General features: G+C 41.4%; 1 protein-coding gene across 3 annotated transcripts in view; it reads right to left on the bottom strand.

Annotated features, from left to right (window-relative positions):
* Window positions 1–3,060: 3,060 nt before the first annotated feature.
* Window positions 3,061–21,075, bottom strand: part of efna3b (ephrin-A3b) — a 106,812-nt gene continuing 88,797 nt past the window's right edge. For 2 of the 3 annotated variants that reach the window (XM_085473892.1, XM_085473891.1), the window contains exons 4-6: window positions 15,100–15,392; window positions 14,229–14,294; window positions 13,598–13,905 (exon numbers count right to left, since the gene is read on the bottom strand). In XM_085473892.1, coding sequence (XP_085330018.1) covers window positions 13,634–13,905; window positions 14,229–14,294; window positions 15,100–15,392 — 631 coding nt within the window. In that variant the 3' untranslated portion in view covers window positions 13,598–13,633. Of the gene's footprint in view, window positions 4,744–13,184; window positions 13,263–13,597; window positions 13,906–14,228; window positions 14,295–15,099; window positions 15,393–21,075 lie in introns of those variants that run through there. The other variant, XM_085473893.1, reaches the window with a different exon arrangement.

Genomic DNA, 21,075 nt, shown 5'->3' with positions numbered 1-21,075 from the left:
AAAGTGTTCCTTTGATCCCCTAGAGTTTCCTCCTGACTTTGTTTTTTTTCCTCTGTGTACAGGCCTTCTAGACTCCCTGCCCGTCTTCCCTGCCATCTGGATTTCAGTGGATGTGTGTGAGTGAGCGTTAGCTTCTTAGTGTGGACATTTTTGAGTTACGGATCAAGTGGAAGAAGAGCGTGTGTGTACCCCCGTCTTGGACCTTCCCTTCGGACCCCGCTCTACCCCCTGGAGCCCCTGTGTTATCTGTTCCATATATGTATATATTCTCACTTAGTGTCACATTGCAAATAAACCCTCACCTTCTCTCTAAACTTCAGAGTCCTGCGAGTGAGTCCTCTGCCTACTAATCTGTGACATTATGTTAAGAACCCCCTGAATGCTCCAGCCCTGCAAATTGCCAAAACTTGCTAATCATCACTTAAGTGCATTTGATTATACTTAGCTTTAGGACTGCATATAGTCCTTTGAGCAGTGTCCTTTTCAAATGACTGTAAATATCCACACTTTGACTTTCTGTATAATCTCATCTTTCTAAATGTCTAACTCTGCATTTCACATCTCCATCTCCTTCTATACCCCAACTCTATCTGTTTATCTCAACCCTTGTGCTGTCCTGTCACTCAGTGGTGAATATGTTACCTCTACCTATATGACAGAAACCTGTTGCATAACATCACAGCCTTTAAGCTTGGCTGCACTCTGACATCAGGAGCAGCATTATCCCTCCATCAGCCGGTCCAGACGTACAGGTACACACTGCTGCCCTGTCCCATTGTCATTCAAATGTTGGGTTGGTGATTGAAGTGCTTATCTCTCCTAATCGGAGTGTGTAAAGGTATTACTGCAGAGGGAGAGCCTTGCCACACCAACTTTGATATGGAAAATCACATCTGTGAGCTCCCAAACAACATTATCTACAGAGAACTGAGTATACCGGGTAAAACCTTTTTTCTGCAACCCCTCCATCTGTTGTCTTGGATTAGCTCCATGCTTATTTTGTTTTTTTTAGATCCTCAAAGACTTAGAGAGCAGGGAGGGTGAGGGAGATTAACAGGGGGAAGCAAATAAAGAGGCGAACACACGTCTTGTTAAAAGTAACATTTGTAAGCTTATTATTTTGTTATCATGATCATTGTTATAACCTCTGTTATGGTTCGTTCAGTTTACAGTTTATTTTCAAGTTCATTTAAAGTCATTCCAGTCGAAGGTAAACATGATTGTAATTGTTGTTTCCAACACTAGTAAATGCTTTTATTGTTTTGCCAGACAACAATCAGTCACATTTTCTCATTCATACGCACACATGGAAAGATCAGAAACAAAGAGTCTGTCGCTCGCTCACTCACTCGCTCTCTCTCTCAATAATTTGCACACACGAACGCACCCATGAACACACATACATGTTTTCTCGCCCGCGTGTCTGAGTTCTTAAGTGCAACTTCTTGAAGAGTGATTTAACCTTTCAAACTCTTCAATTCTCCCATTGGACACCCGAACCCAAACCTTTCCTCCTTCACCCTCCCACCATGAGCTATATGTACACCTGGGGCTGGATCACACATGGTCTTTTAATTGTTTGTTTATTTCCACAGGCACAATCTCTTGTCAGGGTGACATTTCATTAGACTTACTTGCATTCTTTTCAGTTTTTCTTACTAGACATGTTGATCATTTTAACCCATTTAGGTCTCCAAAAAGGCCAAAATAGGTAAAAATTACACCTTTAAAAAGGTTCAAAATATATCTCTGCCTCAGTGAAACATATGCTATCTATATACAATTAATAGCAAACAGACATAGTTTATTTTAAAAGGTTATCACTTTAGTACTTCCCTTTTATAAATCTGGGATTTCTTTAAGATAAAAGCACATGGCCAAAATGAAAACGAGAACAGCTAAAACAGATAACAAATACCAACTTTCTGTCCACACTATAAAATCCTCAACTCAAAAATACTTGATCTTACAATTCCCATGATGCAACTCTGTAACTCCTCTCAGAAGTCATGTCTTGTACAAGCCTATATTTTTCAAATGTCATGGCCCTTACTGATTAAACAAGACATCTATTTAAAATTTCAAGGCTAAAGTTCAGCTTAGTTTACTTATCCGTTTAACTTTTCTAAAGGTTAAAGTTATCATAATTAGGCATGTGGACTGCCAGGAAGCTGTAGCCAGTAGTTGTCTGTTAAGCCACTGAACTGTACCTCTTTCCTGTGCTTGCAGTGTTGGCAAAAGGCTAAAATAATGGCTTCAAAACTGGACTTCACAAACCAATATGTGATGTCACTGTTGCTGTGCCCATCTTTTATTTACAGTCTATACCCCAGAGCCAGAGATTACATTTAAAAACGTTCTCACGAGTTCACTAATGCTCCTAATTATCTCCTAACTCATGTATATAGTCACCGGAGCGTCTTTTAAAGGAAATAAAGCGACGCGCCAGTGTTGTTGTTAAAAACATAGTATGCAGCATGACTTTACCTTAAAGTTGAACGAGTTGAAGAGAATCACAGAGTGCAGCCCAGGTTTACATAAAGCTTAACCCAACCCAATTTTCAAACTTTTAAAACCCGTCTTCCCATCTCAACATAAGCAGTTATGTACCACAGCAAACTCAAGAAAACTGAAAATTAAAAAAAGAAAGGAAAGGAAAACAACCGCAAAGAAAACTGAGCTTCAAGTTTGTAAAAATGCTTACATCACATTTCACCTTGTCAGATTTCAATACATTAGAATTCCATTCTGTTCTGTTGTGACATTTACACGAGTACTTGAACGCCTCACGTACCGGTGGGCGAGCCGCGTGGCGTCAGTCCTTATCGACTAACGGCCAGCTCACAGTCCATCGTCATCATCCTCTTTATTATCATTATAATCAACATCACCTTCATCATTGTTATCAGCTACTATGGTAAGCCATGCCCTAGTAGAGTCCATCTGTTGGCAGGGTAGGGTAACCATGGTGAATAAGGTGCTAGTTGCTATGGAAACGCTATTCTGAAGCAACCAACTGGTACATTTGTTTGCGTTTTGGACTGCTGTACCTCCCCACCAAAGCACTTGGTTTGTATGTATAACTTGCTGCTTTAGTCGTGTTTTGATTTTTTTTTTTCTTTTTTGCGTTTTCATACTTATAAGATGTACAGTATGTGGATGTATGTATTTTTTTAGGCTGTTAGTACCTTTTAAAATAGTCTCTCTCTCACTCTCAAACACAGACAAACAGCACACTCGAGATGGTTTTGTTTTTTCCCCACTCGGGCACGCATAAAACACACTCAAACAGAAACGCAAAAATGTGGCAACTGACATATGGGCGTACAGAGAACAGGGTTGGTAGAGCAGGCCGCTAAACCAACATGGCTTGGACAGGACCTATTTATTGATGCTCGTGTGAGTGACTGCTCCTCCTCTCTCGTCCCCTCCTCCGGGTTCCCCTTCCTCTCCTCTGAACAGCTTGCAGTCGCTTGTGAGGAGCGTAGTATTGCTGAGTGTATCCATGGCTGCTCGATGGCCATCGTGTGCTTCATTAACCTCGGAGCTGGAAGAGGACAAACTGAGTACTTCAAGGAAAAGACAGAAAAGTAGCACAGCAACTTCTAACGTCCACAAAGCCTTGCACTGTCTGTCAATGCCACATATTCAGGTTCCTTTCCCCCTCTTCTATCTTTTCCTCAAAATGGTGAGTCGACATTTAAATGCTTTGTATTTTCCCATGACCCCTTTCTGTCCTTTTGCCTTCTGAGCGCTGATGGTGAACACAGAATGACACAGCATAGTGGAAATGGCAACTGAAACACTGGTGGTCTGGAGTCCCAGGGTCTATCTGTGTATGAACTACCGGCTACTTTGACTACATGGGGCCAACATAGTTCATCAGCTGGCTCCATTTTTTTTTTTCCTCTGTGTGCTGGGAAAAGCTCCCAGTATCAAGATAAACAACAACAAGAACAACAAAAAGGCAATTTCAGTTCAGTACCGCTGAAATCTATATGAATCAGTTCATTTCAGTTCTATTTGTTGCAAGAAACTATGGCAACTAGACTTAAGGATTCTTACAGCCAATCAGATCCAAGGGAAAGTCTTCAAATAGGTTTCAGTTTGGTGGTTGGATTTCATCTTTTTATTAGGATTTGAGCTCCACCTCACCTGTGGAATAAATGCTTTGTGTGGTGTGCAGGATTCAACAAGCTCAACATTTGGCCTGCTCATGCACACACACACACACATTCACACACACGCACACAGAAACAGAAAAACACACACTCACAAACAGTCTACCCCCACCTGCACCTGTGGGCACAGGCTGACTTTAATGCCAGATATGGTTCAGTCTGTTTCACCAAGTGTCTGAAGGTGCCTGTACTCTGCCAAAACCACACTCCCTCAAACACACAGCTGTACACACACAGACACACACATGCACGCACGCACACAAAGACACACGCACTCCCCCCCCCACACACACACACACATTGTGATTCTTCCAAACTCTAATTTCAAAGTCTTGCTCCTCTTGCTTTCTGCTCTATTTGCCTCTCCTCTCCTATCCTCTCCTCCGATATTGTACACCTTCCCAAGGCTAGTTGGCATGGTGACGCTAATGGGATGGCCGTTGCTAGGAGATGCAGAGAGCGGCCAAAAAGAGCATCGTCACGGTGAGAAGAAGGCGATCCCTGGATGGGCTGCTTCCACTGACGCTCTTCTCCAGCTTGGGAATAACAGGATTAAATTCAGCTTGAAAAATAAAAGAGAATGAGAAACTATTAGAACGCAAAAACAACAGGAGAGAGACAGAGAGATCTTAATTATAATCATGTCAGCTGAGAATTTTTCTGTACTTTTAATCCAAGGTTTTATTATTTGGTCATTCAGACGCCGTCTTTAACATCGGCAGCGCTCCTTATATTAGCTGCAAAATTTCTATGTCTGATCTTAGACCATGTTAAGGACAGTTTTTTCCAACTTTCCGATGTATCACCACTATAACCACATGCCACTTTATTAGGTACAAATGTTCAGCAATTTGTTCATGCAAATATCTAATCTAATAATAATATCTAATCAACCAATCACATGACAACAATTCAAATGCATTTAAGAACATTAGACATGGTCAAGTAGTATTAAGTAGTTTCTTTGTACATTTTGGGCTCCTTAACATCAAATGAGCATCATTTAAACACCACAGCGATCCTAAACATTGCTGCTGGCCTGACAATCCCTTTATGACCACACTGTACATATCTTCTGATGGCTGCTTCCAACAGGATAATATGCCACGTCATAGAGATCAAATCATCTCAAACTGGTTTAATGAACATGAAAAGGAGTTTATTGTACTCAAAGGACCCCAAAATCATAACCTGAAATCCATCTCAATACAGTAGAGCCCCTTTGAGATGTGGTGGAACAGGAGATTCGCATCATGAATAAATGTCAGTGCCTTGTTAAATAGATGCTCTCTAGGCAAAAGAGGTTCAACCCAGTAATACCAAGTGGCTGGAGTACACAATAATACACTAAGATAACAGATAATATAAAATATTAGCAAGAGCCTCTACTAATTGAGACTTCAGCTAAACTTCGGGGTACAAAATTTAGGCACTTTTTCCCCCTCAGGTGACGTGGCTGGGATGTGTTATTCTGTATAGCAAAGTATCACAGGGTGCAGTACCCAAACACACTGAGCCTTTCAGGATTTCTGTTGGTGTGTTTTTAGTTTTAAACAAGCATTGTTATTTCAGCTAACTGCTATCTCTTGTTACCTGGCCTCTGTACCAGGACTACAGCTGGCTTCAAATGGAGCACTTTGTTTTACAGTACACTCCACTGACACAAAACAGTCACAAGTCCTAAAGAAATATCTTGATTTTTGAAACAAGAATACCATGCTTACGCAATCCACAAAGCATAAGTCTGCATTATGTTGTTGTTCAAAGTCTGGCTCTTTGTCTCAGACGACATGTTGCCCATCCCTGTCTTAGATCATCTGACCAGATGCTCCAGGTGGTTTCAAGTCCAAGTTACAAACAAAGAGGTTTTGTACTTTTTCAGCTGGCACCTCTAAGCATCGGAACAGACTACCCGTTCATATCAGATCTGTCCTACATTTTTCCCCTCTAAATCCTCGCTTAAGACCTACCTGTCTGACAGAATTGAGACCCGTATGTAATTGGGTAGGCAATGTAATAAAGCGATTACTCTTTAGATTATCTATTGCCCAGTTGTCTTTTTTCCCTGTGTTTTGGTGGCATACTTCTGCAACACTTTTTTGCTGCTTTGAAGCGTTCTCTATAAATAAAACTCGGCTCATCCTTCAGTGGAACATTTAAAAGCATTTATCTGGCTTCCTAAATGTGCTATAATCTGGTTTCACAGCACAACTTTTTCTCAAATGTGACAAAAAAAAATGATGACAGCCCAAGAGAACAAAAGGCAGCTTTCAGTCTTACTCCCACTGAAATATGGTCAGTCTGCACTAAAAACAACACAAAGACTGCAGCTGTTACCAGACAGCATTCATTGTTCTAATAAGGTGACACATTGCCCATCATACCTGAGACATAAATCTACTGTATGCACTGTAATAGCCCCAATTACCCCTGCACTTACACCTGGAAACAGGCTAAAAATAGGTTTCTTGAGGGCAACACACCAAACTTTGATGTCTAGTCAAAGTGAGAAACACATGACCGAGCAGACAGTTTGCTACAAGCCTGCACCTATGAGACACACGCAGGGGCAGACACTCCCTCTGTAGTCATTTGATTAATAAGACTGGAGACCAGACAGGAGCACAATTTTCTGTCTGTACAGAAGGTCCCTGATGCTGATTAGCAACTATTGTGTTTACGGTCTGATGGCATTGAAATAAAGCAGGGCTGCTCTCAGTGTTTCCACTCGTCGCTGTATCTATCTCCAGAATATTTCCAGCTGCTCCGTGGGTCAGACAGGAGAGTAATGACTCTCTGACACCTGGTTTTAGAGATGGGCTTCTCTGGTATGCTTTGCCAGCCAGTCTAATGAGGTCCATGCAGCAGCGGAGCTCAGGTTAAATGCTTTGACCGTGGTGTAACTGAGTATGCAGCTGAGGGGTCAGGACACTGTGCGGCTTCAAACTGTTGTTTTGGTGCTGACTGACAGAGGAATGTGGTTTTGTAGACACCAACAGCAGACGGCAGAGCATCTCGTACAACTGGTTCCAAAGTGAGGCTCTGCTAATCGCCCCATTACACAGAGACACACAGACACTCATAGTCTGCCACTGCTGTTAATAACCGTATAATTATTGGCGTACAAGTTGTTTGTGCAAAGGTCATGTGAGGTGCATTGTGACCTTCTGACATGCTGGGCTGAGCTAAACATACAAACGTCTGCATGTACATATTACAGTGCACAAAAAGCAAGTAGCATCTACCTAATAATTAAGCTCAGACAGCTGTAAGTGTCTATAAATCTGGAAGTCACGAAATGCAGTGTTGTGCAAAAGTCTTGAGCCACCCATCATATTTCCTGGGAAACTTGCCAAGACATTTTTGAAACATGTGTAAACTGAAATGGAAATATAGTATATTAGGCAAAAACAACGTTTTTACAGTTCTAATGAGCTTGAAAATCACCACCTTTATACTTCTACACAGCCTGAATTCTCTGAGACAAGCTTTCCTGTCATTTCTTCAGGAATAGTTTTCCAGGCTTCTTGAAGGACATTCAAAACTCTTCCTTGGATGTTGGCTGCCTTTTCTTCTGTTCTCTGTCAAGATGATCCCACACTGCTTCAATAATGTTGAGGGCTGGGCTCTGGTGAGGCCAATCCATGATTGATGGTGTTCCACTGTGTGTTTTTCTATTTAGGTGTGTGTTTGCAGCACAGGCAGTGTGTTTGGGATCATTCTCGTGCCAATCAGATGCTTTGCAGATGGTATTTAATTTAAATCAAATCAGAATCAGAAATTTCTCATTTGGATTCATCACTCCATCAGACCTGTTGCTCCCATTTTTGTGTAATTTGGCCTTTTCTCCCTGTTTCCCATCCATAAGCTTCTTTAAGAGTGGCTTCATTACAGCCACTCTTCCACTGAGGCCATTTCTGATGAAGCTTCAGTACAGTAGATGGAACAGCTGAATATCTAGATGCATCTTTCCTGTGTCAGGTCTTTGCATGATTTCCAGATGCTGGTGTAGATACTATTTTAGAGCTGTCACTTGTTTGTCCACCACTTGTCCAGTTTCCTCAGTTTTTTTTACAGAAAGCACTACACACCCGAAAGAGATATTTTATTCTGTCAAACTATATTATCTTTGACATTTTTCATAGACTCAGATAAAGAAATGAAAGGAAATCGTGTGTTTTTGCTACAGGCTGCTAATAATAAAGAGTCTAAAGATGTGCCAACACACAATACTGGTTCATCCCTTGAGTTAAATAAATAAATTGAGTGATTAATAGCTCAGTGATAAAGGACTTAACAAAAAAATCATCTGACATTTCCCTCAGACAGAAAGACTGTACTGAAAATTAGTGAAAAATCAGCCAATGCCCAAAGAAAAACTTTGAAAGACTTTCAGGAAGCCTGGAGAACCATTGCTCACGGCCGCTTTTTAAAAACTGCAAGAAAGTCTCCTTGGAAGCCAAATATAGAGTTGATCGTCAGCTTCAGGAGACGTGAAGAGGAACCTGCTCCGCTTTGCATAAGTGGAAACATTGTAGAGAGAGTGCCCAGCTTTAAAATCCTCGGCACACTCATCTCACACGGACTCTAAACACAACCTCTCGCGTGAAGAAGACACAGAAGCCATTTGACTTCTTAGAAACACTGCAAAGAGCAAACCTGCTCAAACAGCTGCTTGTGTCCTTCTACCACAGCTCGGTGGAGTATACTTAGCCTGGCATCTTGGTGTGGTATGCCAGCTGCACCGAGGCTGACAAGAAAGCTGTTCAGAGAGTCATTAAATCAACATAGAGGACAACCAGCTACCTTCACTCGAGCAGGTCTACAGACAATCAAGGTCCAAACGGCAATCTATCCATCTGTAGCACTCAGAGACAGGCTTCAAATTTCATTGTACTCCCATATAATCAAAAATAAAGGCATTCTATTCTAAAATATAAGAAAATAAGAGTAGCTTTTGCACAGTGCTGTAGCTTAGACTGGATTACGTCTGTCTAATCTGTATTTGTGAAGGAGTGTGTGAGCTAAATCCTCTTTTATACACATTTTATACTACATTATGTTACTGTGGGAGTATAAATCTGACCTTATTCTGTATTTTATGAATACTGAGTAATTTAAAAAGAACTTTTACAGCATTATGCAATTCAGTAGAAACGTCCTGGCATAAATAATTTAAGAGTGACTTTGTTGACACTGTGAGATGTGTTGAGTCTTCTCAGAGCTTATAATTTGTGGCGCTCTTGCATCAGAAAGCCCTCATTAAAGGGGCACTGCAGTGATTTAGTACTGCATTTTTACATAGTACTGAGGCTTCAGAGACGCAGGTTAGAAAAAAAACAAACACACAAAAACTGTGACCGAGACTGTTACAAGAGCACCTTTCATCAGATCCCGCCTGACTGGTTCATACACACGTCTTTCATCATAGTCTTTATTTAACAAACATCTCGCAGAGCCTCCGAAGACAATAGTCAACTGTCTGCAAAAGCCGCGCAGCTCTCGCCGCGACTAGTAAACAGAGTTTGACATGCTAAATCAGAGGCAGGTTACTTAAAAATAAAGAGCAAACGTTAGCTAAACAAACACTGGCTGTCCAAACAAATGCCACAAACAAACAGCTGTTAGATTGCTGAAGAAATTCAAAAGAAACTGACAGCAGACCGCATGCATGTATGCAAATAATTACGCTTTCCAGGAGTTTAACTGCAAGTAAACAGAATCATTAGCAGTGACATTTGGAAGGGATAAATGGTAAGCTCGAGTTATTCATGTTATTGGGCAAATAATAAATAAAACACATTTTAAATATTTACTTATTTGTTACACTTTGCTCCAGAATGCACTCGACCATCTCGCTTCTGTTTTTCTCGTGTAATCTTAGCTTTGTAAACCAAATATTTAAGGCGTGTTTAAAGGTTGCAATTGTGTTATTCAGCTCTCCCATACACCACAAAAATGCACAAATAGGTTTGCACGTTACAGCAAACGTGTAAGCTTGCCAGATAGAGATCGTTTAAACTGGTTGAGTGCAAACTGTCTCACAACTCTTTCTACAAATTGACCTAAAAAACAGTGACAGGTACTTTCACACCTAAGTCCAGCTAAAACAGTTGTTTTTCACTTTTGGGGCAGTTCGATTGGAGAGGTGTGATCATTCACGTACAGATAGACCCCCCGCTTTTTTTTTTCTTTCTTTTTTTTAGAAAAAAGGTCCTCACAACAATCCGAAATAAGTTTATTTGTGATGAGCACGGGCTCTTGACCTCGATGCAACTACCGGATGACCTGGAGTTTGAGCTCCTGTAGCCAGGTGTGCTGTAATGTAGCAGGGCTCACAAACTGCCGTCCTAAACACCTGACTTTCCTCTCACCTCTGCTTTGCCAGCTATATCTTAACACCCAGTGGGCTGAACTTTCACACATCCCTTGCAGTGGCACATCATAATTACCTGCTACCTTTTTTCCTCGAAAAGAAACCACAGCATAGGGAGAATTTACAAAATTTACAAACTGCAGGTATGAAAACGTTGATCTGTAACTGTGCTGTCTTCTGATGCCAAGTACCTTAAACACACTGTGCTCATAGGAATAGTAATTGCTACAACAAGCCCCATTAACAAGAACACGCTACAGATTTTTCTACTAATGGCCAGAGCTGATCATCGGATGCAGTAATCTGAGCCAACAGGGTGGGAAAATGAGCGTCCTCCCACTGAAAGCCTTCAGTAATCGCACGGTTGCACGGGGAGCAGCTAGCGCCATTCCATCTGCGTTGTAAATGAGATCTAAATGAAATCTAATGCCGTATTCAGCAGGGAACCACATTGATTGAAAGGGGAAAGTGCCCAGGAAATAAACTGCGAGGAGAGAAGGGGGGAGAAAGACACGGGTGGGTTCCAATACGCAACATTTGAGTTATTTCAACATTTCTACACACAATAATCAGGCAGATTTGAACTGCGCAGTCTGTGTGAAACTTCAGTAACAGTAATTAAAACTACGATGTGAGGACATCTAACCGGCAGCCAGGAGGACTGAGAGCGAAGGAGGAGAACAGGAAACTGTACCACTTCTTTGTCTTCAGCTCGTTTCGCAGCTCCCTGCTGATCTTCTCACTTCCTCTCACACCACTTGGGTTATCGTATTAATTTAATTGGCAACACAGCACTACAGGTGAAAAAGACCCATAGGGGCTGGGGTAATTTCTTTTCAGCTATTGTGTTAGCCGCTCACTATCAACAGTACAGCTAGAGTGCCATGTCCTCGAGCTGTCTCTATCAGTTTAACACATTAAATGTAGATATTCTTCTGTTGAAATGATCTTTAATGTCCTTTTCCTTCGCATAAAAAATCTGTACATGTGTAGCGAACAGATTTTATTTTGCAATAATCATGTTTTGCATTTACTGTATTAGAAAAGAAAGCAAGGAAGGACCAAGTACTGAGGAAATGTGATAAGAATATATCGTACATATTGTAATATATTGTTGCTAAGTAGCGAATGGGAATTTTTAGCTCTAAAAATTGTTTTGGCATAAAAATATTTCAAACTTTTTTTAATATCACTGTGATAGTGTTAATGAATACCATAAAACCTAAGATAAATATCGCTTCGGGGCGGGAAAAGTATTAAACGAGGGAAAAACTCAATTTCACACATCAAAAGGTGAATAAACTGAGTTTAGGTGGCTTTCTCCTCGACTGCATTGCTACTTGTGCTCTCGGAGGAAAAACGGAAGATGGGAATTAAAAGGCAGAGGCATGAGGAGGGCATAGAGAAAGGAGATGGAGTGAGAGTGAAATAAGATGAAAGAATGATGAGAGGAAAAAGAAGCGAGGGAGCGGTATCTCACAGAAACTCGCATGACCTGCAGCTATTTGCCGCAGCCAGTCATGAGTTTTCTTACGACAATTATTAGAACAAACTGACTTACACGCGTGCGCGCATGCGAGCGCGCGCACACACAAACACTCAGGCACACGGGGAGATTAACAACAACGCAACGCCATATTTTACAAGATACCTTGGAGGAGAGCGTGTGATAGCTAGACAGGATTATGATTGATACCAGCATGCCTGGTTGTGTAACGGCTGCTGGATAGGTAGGCCAAGCTACCTGCATGTTGTTACTGTGTTGCTATGCTGTTGCCACAACACTAAAAATCAACAATATGAACAGGTGATCCCAAAGTCTGTCATTTTTTGATTTACTTCTTCGCTTCTCTCTTAAATCGCTGCCAACAGATTTCACATTATACACACGATCAATTTAATCATATAACTCCAAATCGGAGCAACACAACGACAAACAGGAAGCACTTCCAAACGGGCAGGGGCTATCTGAATACGGGATATCTAAAGAGGCCCCGCTTTTCTGAATGAATTTTATACTTTTTGTTGTAAATTTTCAAGAAACTCTGTGTTCTCTGCTCATCTGGGTGAAAACGGCATGAAATGTGTGAAATGAATATTCATGTCGTTGTTTAGCAGGATCAGCAGCTTGCCAAGCCAGCTGGCGCTGTGAAGTTAACTGCGCTGAATATCATTTCACTTGGTTAGCCACTTTTGATGCTGCACAGTCGCACTGCCATCTATATCAATATCATTGGTCAGCCAGCTGACGCGTTCAAAGAATAATGCTGATGATCTTCTACCATATGCGTTTTTTTAAAAAATTGCAAGCAAATCCAATACAAGCGTGTCGTATCCATGTTTGCAATAATCCACTGCTGAAAATACAGCGAGCAGCATTAATAGGAAGTTGTTATTCCATATTTTCAGTCACTTAATATTTCAGACTAATAACTAATACATTGTTGCTTGTTTATGAATTTATGAACTCTGCTTTAACTTCAATGAGACGTTGAAGGCAAATAATCTGATTTCCTTGATTTGGTACTAAAGTGATCAAAATCAGAGTCTGTCGCTGTTTTTGTGAATCGAGCTGCAACAGACAGATGTGTCTTACACTTCCTGAACTTCCTGTGTGTATTACTCACCAAGCTCATCAATTTTTAGGCCTGGTCTAAGCGTGTAGACTCCATCTGTAGGCCCTGGCTCATCGTCCACATCAGAAGCTGTGTGTGAGAGAGAGAGAGAGAGAGAGAGAGAGAGAGAGTGAAAAGTAATTGAGCTGAAAAAAAAGGGAGCAGGGGTTAAACTATTGCTCCAACCAAGAGGACTTTAATTACTTCCAACATGACATCCAATAGAGTGGCATGACAAGGGTGCAGGGTTGAAAAACCCCACAGCATGCCGACTGACAAGCCACAATATCACAAGAAGCCCTGACAAAAAGATAGAGAGAGACGGGGAAAAGAGGGAATGTGAGGAGAGGCAGATCAAACTGAAGAGAGTCAGTGTGTGAAAAGGGATGGAGAGTGATGGAGTTGTGGGGGTGAAAGAGGGAGGAGAGGTTAATACTACAAAGGACCGGACAGGCCAGGGATCAAAGTCTGTCTGTGTGTGTGTGTGTGTGTGTGTGTGTGTGTGTGTGTGTGTGTGAAAGTGAGTGAGAGCGGGTCGAGAGATTGAAGGGTGGCAGGAGAGCGAGAGAGGATAACACTACATATACATAGCCACCCACTGACCGCACACGGCAATAAATGGATTCTGACAGGGAGAGAGGGAAGAGGGGTGGAAGAGAGAGGGAGAGGAGTGGAGAGGAAGCAGGAGGGGGTTGAGGGCCTTCAAAGCTGAAGCTGCTCCCTTTTTTTGCTGCTGTAAAGAGAGGGAGAGAGAGAGAAAGTGAAAGAAGAGTGAGACGGGGAAGAAGAGAAAAAAGAGGAGCTGGGACGTGGGGAGCTATGCTGTGAGTGAAAATGCTGCAGGAGACTCAGCAGCAGTATTAATAGCTCTGCCTGTTTTAGGCTGTATTTAGATTGTGTGTGCATCTGTATGCAGAGAGTGTGTGAGTTCGTTGGGAGCCTGGTGCTTTCCAGATGGGCAGAGTGGCCAGATGGGTCCAGGTAAAGCCTGCGAACAAGTCCAAGCATTATAGGTCAAACATCACCCCCCCCCCAAACACAAAGCAGGAGACTTACCCGTGGAGCAGCAGACGTACACTCGTAGTCTCAGACAGGCGCGTCCGTGGTGATGAGTGGGCGTGGCTGCACAACAAAATAACACACAATAAATTAAATGCCGTGTGCACTTTTGTTACAGAGCTTGTACTTAAATATAGCCAGAATTAACCGTTTGGGTCACTATTATCATGCATTTGTTAAATAGAAAAACAATCAGCCAGATGTTATGTTACTACTACTTGACTAATCAACCGGCTGGCAATCAGCGACACAAAACAATGACTCGAGAAGGTGGGTAGAATGTTTTATTGCATGCGGCTCACTGTGGTGTATAGTTAAGTGTTGGATTTTTCATGTGAAGCAGTGAGAGCAGTGGTCTGAAAATGTTAGGATGGCACATGATTCTTGTAGATTTGCTCACTTACCTACCAGAATCCTACGTTAATATTACCAAACCCACAAATACACACAAATATGTACAGGAGTAAATGAGTACTGCACCGATTATACAGTCAGTAATATCTGTTTTGGCACTGTTTTATGACAGGCTAAAAGTTCATTATTTATACAGTGGCTTGTTGGCACAAGGTGCTGCAAGTTAATTTGATTAGCAATCAACAAAATGGATGAGCCTGCACGGCTGCAGGGCGATATGATTAAATGTGAGGCTGCAATTTGTCATCCCCATATTACTCGAGGACATGACTTGGATGATCGAGCCGAATATTCAAAGATAAAAGTTATATGTGTAATATTGTAACGAGCAGGGGTTTTTTTTAACCTGCTGCTCTGACCTCAATAACATCGTTCTTTAATATTTATATCTAGACATTTACGACATTAGTGAAATTTCTTTTATAAGATATACAGGAGGTTCGATTCCACTCACAGATGTAGTAATACTCCTGGCCGACGTGGAACTCGTAGCCCAGCGAGAAGGCGCTGTAGCGCTGGAACTTCTCGGAGAACTTGATGGGCGCGTGGGGGGCGTGAGGCCGGTTACACTCCCACCGCTTGAAGCCCATCTGGGGATCACAGCTCCTGTAACCGCGGTAGCTGACCATGTAGAGGACGTACTGCTCTCCGGTGCCCACCATGCGCTGGCTGTCGTTGTAATGAGGGCAATAGATGTCCAGGTAGTCGTTGACGTTCACCTGCATTGTGTAGCCCTCCCTACGCAGACTGGACAAGCAGAGAAGCAGCAGAGATTAAATTATTAAACACTCAAAACAGCTACATATAAATATTACTTGAAATTCTGGCACTTTCTGTCATCATTTACATCATTTTTTTGAAATCAGTGCCATTGCAAAGCTGAACAGAGGTGTTGATGAACACACATTTTACACTCTTTATATTATGAGTGCTAATTTTTGAGTATGTTCGTACACAGATGACACAAACAAACATAAACATGCTTTGGGCATTTCCTCAACACTCAGTATCACATACATCACTGCACAGCAGCAGCAGCGATGTAACATCTCAGATCACTGCACGGGATTTTGTCTTTCGGATGCTTTCTGCTTGAACAATCACCGGGCGTAACACAAATCTTTGTTTCAGAGGTATCGAGTTATTAATACCAGTAAGCGGGTGTGTGCTTAAGGGGGCGAGGGTGTGTATTCGTGGCTGCGGGGCTGCTGCATGCAAAGAATGCGGAGCTGGCTCTTCAGAATGGACTCAAGGCCCCAGGGCCACAGCTCCTTCTCCTTGTGTCAGCGCAGCGTTGTCCCCTAACCCCACTGCTCGTACATCAACCTGAGCGCAACGTTGCACTCACGTCAACCGTCAACGTCCCGGCAACGTTTCTTACCCCCCAAAGCTCATATATCAGCGTCAACCCTAAAAAAGATTCAGCTTGACAGGAAGATAAGGTCTGATTCTGTGTCTGGGAGCTTGTGTGCGCGCCTATGTGTGTGTGTAGTTTCTGTGACAAAGTGAAATAGGTTCTTTCCTGACATCCAAAAGCCCCTTTTTTTCTCCCCATCACAGACACGGGCCCATATCTGTGAGACTGAGACAGGCTGCAGTTGTAAATCATGCACACTCCGATGAGCATGTGCGTACACACATCCGCTCTCGTTCACTCAGACGCTCTAGTGGTGACACCATAAAATCACAAGGGGGCAGCAGTGTGTCATCCTCAGCCCGACTCTGCCTCGCTCCCTCTTTGCCAGTTCTAGGTCATGTCTCCAGGGAGATTATTATTCAATTATTAAATGAAGATCGAAACACTGCTCTCAATGTCTCCTTCTCTCCATCACTTCTTACCGCTCTCTTTAAATCCATCCTGAATTTCTTTTTTCTCTGACCTCTTCATTTTTCTCTCATCTCTTTCTTTCAGAGCAACCTAAGACTAATTGTTCGACATTCATCCTTTACTCCTTTTGCCTCGTCTCCTATCCACCCCTCTCACTTTCACTCATTGCATCACTTAATAGCCTGCAGAGGAGATTTACTTTTTCTGGCATTAGTGGTAGAAAAATGCAGAAAATGCTTTAAGGGAACTATATTTATAGTGAATGCAAAAGAGAGAGACATGGAAAGCAAGCGAGAAAGGACTTGAGTGAGCGATGAGTTTGGTTCCACTAGGGAGGTGTGAATGCAAATTGAGTAGAAGAGGAGTGAAAGCCAGAATAGAGCAGACAAAGAAAAAAGAAAAAAAAAGAAGCAGCAATTGGCGAGTTTTATGATACCAAAGAAAAGCAAGTTTTGAAAGATGAAGTGATAATGGCAGAAAAGAAAGTGAGAGAAAATGAGGGGGAGGGCATCTCAGGGCATCTTGAATAATCTGAAAGCAAATCACTCCTCCAAGATAAAAGATGCCACAGGATTCCCACTGTGTATGTCCTGGTTTGGTGTGTAGTAGGTACGAATGAGCATTTCTCCGAGCGTACAGCGTTGCGATTTGCCAGCCATTTATTTGATATCTTGACATCTTTAGGAGCCCCATCTCTGACACGCACACATGTACGCACATAAAATCCTACATAAGTGACTTAACAGCAAAACCAATCTTATATAAAAGTGGCATCAGATCATATAATAGCCTTTGTTTCACGCCGTGGATAATCGGAAAATCAGACCAATTTCAGAGTGAGATTAAAGAGCAGATAGAGCATTGAGGGGGCTTGCATGATATATCATGCCTGCAGTCTTATTCATATATCACAATAATTATACGGCTCTTGCATAAGCAGAAAGACTGATTGCATTAAACAAAAATGATCCAAATTCTGAACTATACACAAGGATTTTTTTATTATTATTACTCGATTAATGACCAACTACGTGACACAGAAGACACGAAAAGCTGAAGAAAAAAAAGCAAAAACCACGCACAATAAATGCAATGTGGCATTTTGAACAATTTTAACAACACAATCAGATTTCATTATATGTTGCTCATATAATAAAAAATACAGTGTGTTTGAATATTTGCTTTAAATGTAGTTATGAATTATGTGAACTGAGACTCTCTCATCAGAAGAATGACCCCGATGAATTTGACAAGTTGAGATAAATTTTAATCAGAAAATATGCAGGTAATAAAAACGAGCCAATAAAGCATGTTTTGGTTTTACTCGAGTGCGTTACACAGTAAGGCATTTTTACATTTTAGTCGATGCATATGTCAGTAAATATAGAAACGTTTCAGTATAAAGCAGTTCAGTTTAACTACGGCTCAAAAGATGTCCAATAATGTGGCCAACAAATAAACAAAAAGCTTTTAAGCTATAATTTACTGCATGAGTGCGACACTGCATTAGAATCCTGGGTCAGCATTTCCAGTATATGCAAGACGCTGTTAACATGCTTTGCTCACTATATTTTTAACCATAATGGTACACACTAATGTACTCGTGTTTTTAGAGAAATGTGTTAATTCTTCTATAAAACACTTTTTTTATTCATTTTTATTTACCAACAAAAAGTCGACTCACAGTTACTGAAATATTGACGACTATCATTCATGTACCAAAACATTCTTTTGAGCAAAGAAGCTGCGATAGTCACGTACCAGCCATATCGTTCCTGCCATCTGCTTCAAGTCCAAAGAAAATGCAATAAATATTTTAATTTTAAAAACAGATTTCCCTGAGAGTCGTGAGCGAAAGTCGCTCTGGCTGAGAAGACTATCACAAAATGTTCAGCCTCATTTTGGAATTTTCTTTTATTCCCCTCTATGATACCGGAGTTTATTAGATCGTAACGCTTCCTGAAATTCCAAACAAAGAGAGACGCAGCGATACAGCCCAGCAGGTTATGAAAAGTCAGAATGTGCTGCTTGCTGATGCTGCCTCCTGATGCCTCAGTTTCCTTTTGTGTTGAGGCACCACTAATTTCCTCTCTTACAAGTGATACCTGGCTAGGTGACGCTGATAACAGCCAGAGACCTGATGGGACATTTCATCGGCCTGAGCAAAAGTTTCCAAGAGCAAAAGATCACTTGTATACAGATCCGCCAGAGAGATGGAGCGATGGAAAGACGGAGAGAAAGATGAGAAGATTTATAGCATGAGACGAGGGGTAGTTGGGGTTAAAAACAGCAGACTCTAGCAACCAGAGAGCCAAGGGTGATAGCTGGAGGGAGTGAGAGCGAGCAACAGCTAAGAGCAAGATCAAAGTGGGCCTGGATCAATGTCACTACTGTAAAATCACATCAGAGAGTGTGAGGGAGATACAGAGAGAGAGAGAGAGTATGTTGCCTGTATAAATCAGTCATAGGCAACATAATGCCACAGAGTTACCCTCTATCTACTTATTATCTGTGTGGACTGTTGGAGCATCATATATCAATAAAGCACTTGACAGTAAGCGCCATCGTTCCTTTTTGTAACAAGAGCTAGTGGGACTGGCTTACTGTGCTCTTCTGTTGGTTACATGGAAGATTTTGTGGACAGCGGAGGACAATAAGGATAGGTAGAAGCTCAAATATTTAATTCAGCGAGAGGGTCTCCCCCTTAGGACCATGTTTTTTGTGAGAACAGCACATTGGTCAATATGCTGCATAGTGTATGGCACATCTATGTGATTCCCATTACGTGGGATACGTGTCCAGGCATAGCTCCACTATTTCACTGTACCAGCAGTGTTTGATTAACTGCTGAAAATGCTCTCATTTGTTACAATTATTCTAATGCAGGGTATTTTAAACAAGGGATGGTGTGAAAGCTCGCTGATGCCCCGGCTAAGGTGGAAAATGTTACTTATTAAGCATATTTTTCTTATGGCTTATTAAACCTTGCCATGACAGGTAAGCAAATGTGGGAGAACGTTACTTTGTAGCAAAGTTTAAAATAAAAGCTCAATTTCAGCAGTGGGCTTGAAAATTGCCATGGAAACAAAAGGAAAGACATTAAAAAACACAATGTAACAGTTAGCAAACATTGTTTCTGGGAATAAACTGTCTTTTTTACTGAAGACACTTTGCCACGTTACAATTAGTTGTACATAGATATATAAAAAAGAATAAAAAAAGAAGAAATCAAAGAATATAAAAGTAATGCTGCTTTGTTTTAGTGTTCTTAGGCTGTGGATCGCCTGGTTTACCATCACGCTATTACAGAAGTTTGTGGCGCTGTCATTACAGTTGTTCTATTAGTCACACCAGTGTTTTTTCTGACATGATTTTATACACCAAGTCAAAATGCTTGCTGCGAAGAAGGCCATCTGATTGATTTTTCCTTATTAGGGGAATCAGATTTACTTTTAGAGATATCTCTGAAAATGCAACCATGACAGACGCACAGTAATTTGGAGACGTTACATTCTGCCCCTTTCAAAACTATGATAGTGTCAAGATAGTTAAAGAAAGGCCAAGTCTGGCTGTAACAAACTTTCCCTCAGTAACTCTGACTCACTTAGTTTCTGAACTAGAGCTTTTGAACTTTAATACAACATGCTCAATCCGTTTGCTATAAATGACACAAAATGTAACATTGTGGGTTCATGTCAAATACATCACACTCATTTGAATATCCGTCGATGTGTACACATGGTAGAAAATTTTTCAGAATAAAAGTTGAGCCGACTTCACGGATGTTACCTCAACTTTGTGAATGTTGTCTGAATGTCCTTGTTAAACTTCCTGGAAAGAAAGAGTTTGTTTTCTCCTACTCTATATCGATTAGATCAAATTTCACTGGGGGGGATAACCTCATGTTTTGCTTGGATTCTACCAACTTGGTAATACATGCTGGGGGTTAGCTGAAGCCACAGTAAATACTTCAAATAAGGGTTTACAGTTTTTAAATTCTTTGGCAACTCTTACTCTTACAATGTACTCTGGAGTCCACTGTCTAAGCTCTCATTTGTTAACCTTGGGTGGACATCCCAGACCATCGGGAGTTCAGTACCAAAATTTGGCAAAGATGTACATCTTAAGTTTCCTGATGGTTATCAGTGTAAAACATTTTAATGTCATCATGTTGCCAACATCCACCTAGCAATGGATGAGTTAAATGACCTGTCTTTTTTTTTTAGCTTTTATGCACCTATAATGCCTTGAACAAAAGAATTATATAACTTTTATCATACACCATTTAATTTATATCCACAAAAGTTAAATTATGTGCGTTACTGTTTGCCAAGATAAATCAAGGTTAAAGAAATCAAAAGAGACACACCTGATGGGCACAAGGTAGGGCTGGATTAAAACTTGTCCAGCAGTGTTACAAATGATTGCCAATCAGGACTTAAAAGCCACTTTGCCTCCAGAGGCCAGACTTCTTAATCCCATCTCGGCTCGCTACAGAGATGCTAACATTGTTGCGGGAGGACTCCAATCAGCCAGCGGAGTGGTCGGTGTAATTGAACGGCTCCCCCGGTGAATGGAGACTCCCAGAGATCTGTAGCATCA

Source organism: Copadichromis virginalis, linkage group LG11 (genome assembly GCF_057382275.1).
Source record: "Copadichromis virginalis isolate Kocher_CV1m ecotype Utaka linkage group LG11, C_Virginalis_male_GT1.1, whole genome shotgun sequence".
Lineage (NCBI taxonomy): Eukaryota > Metazoa > Chordata > Actinopteri > Cichliformes > Cichlidae > Copadichromis > Copadichromis virginalis.
This window is presented reverse-complemented; position numbering and strand designations above follow the sequence as displayed.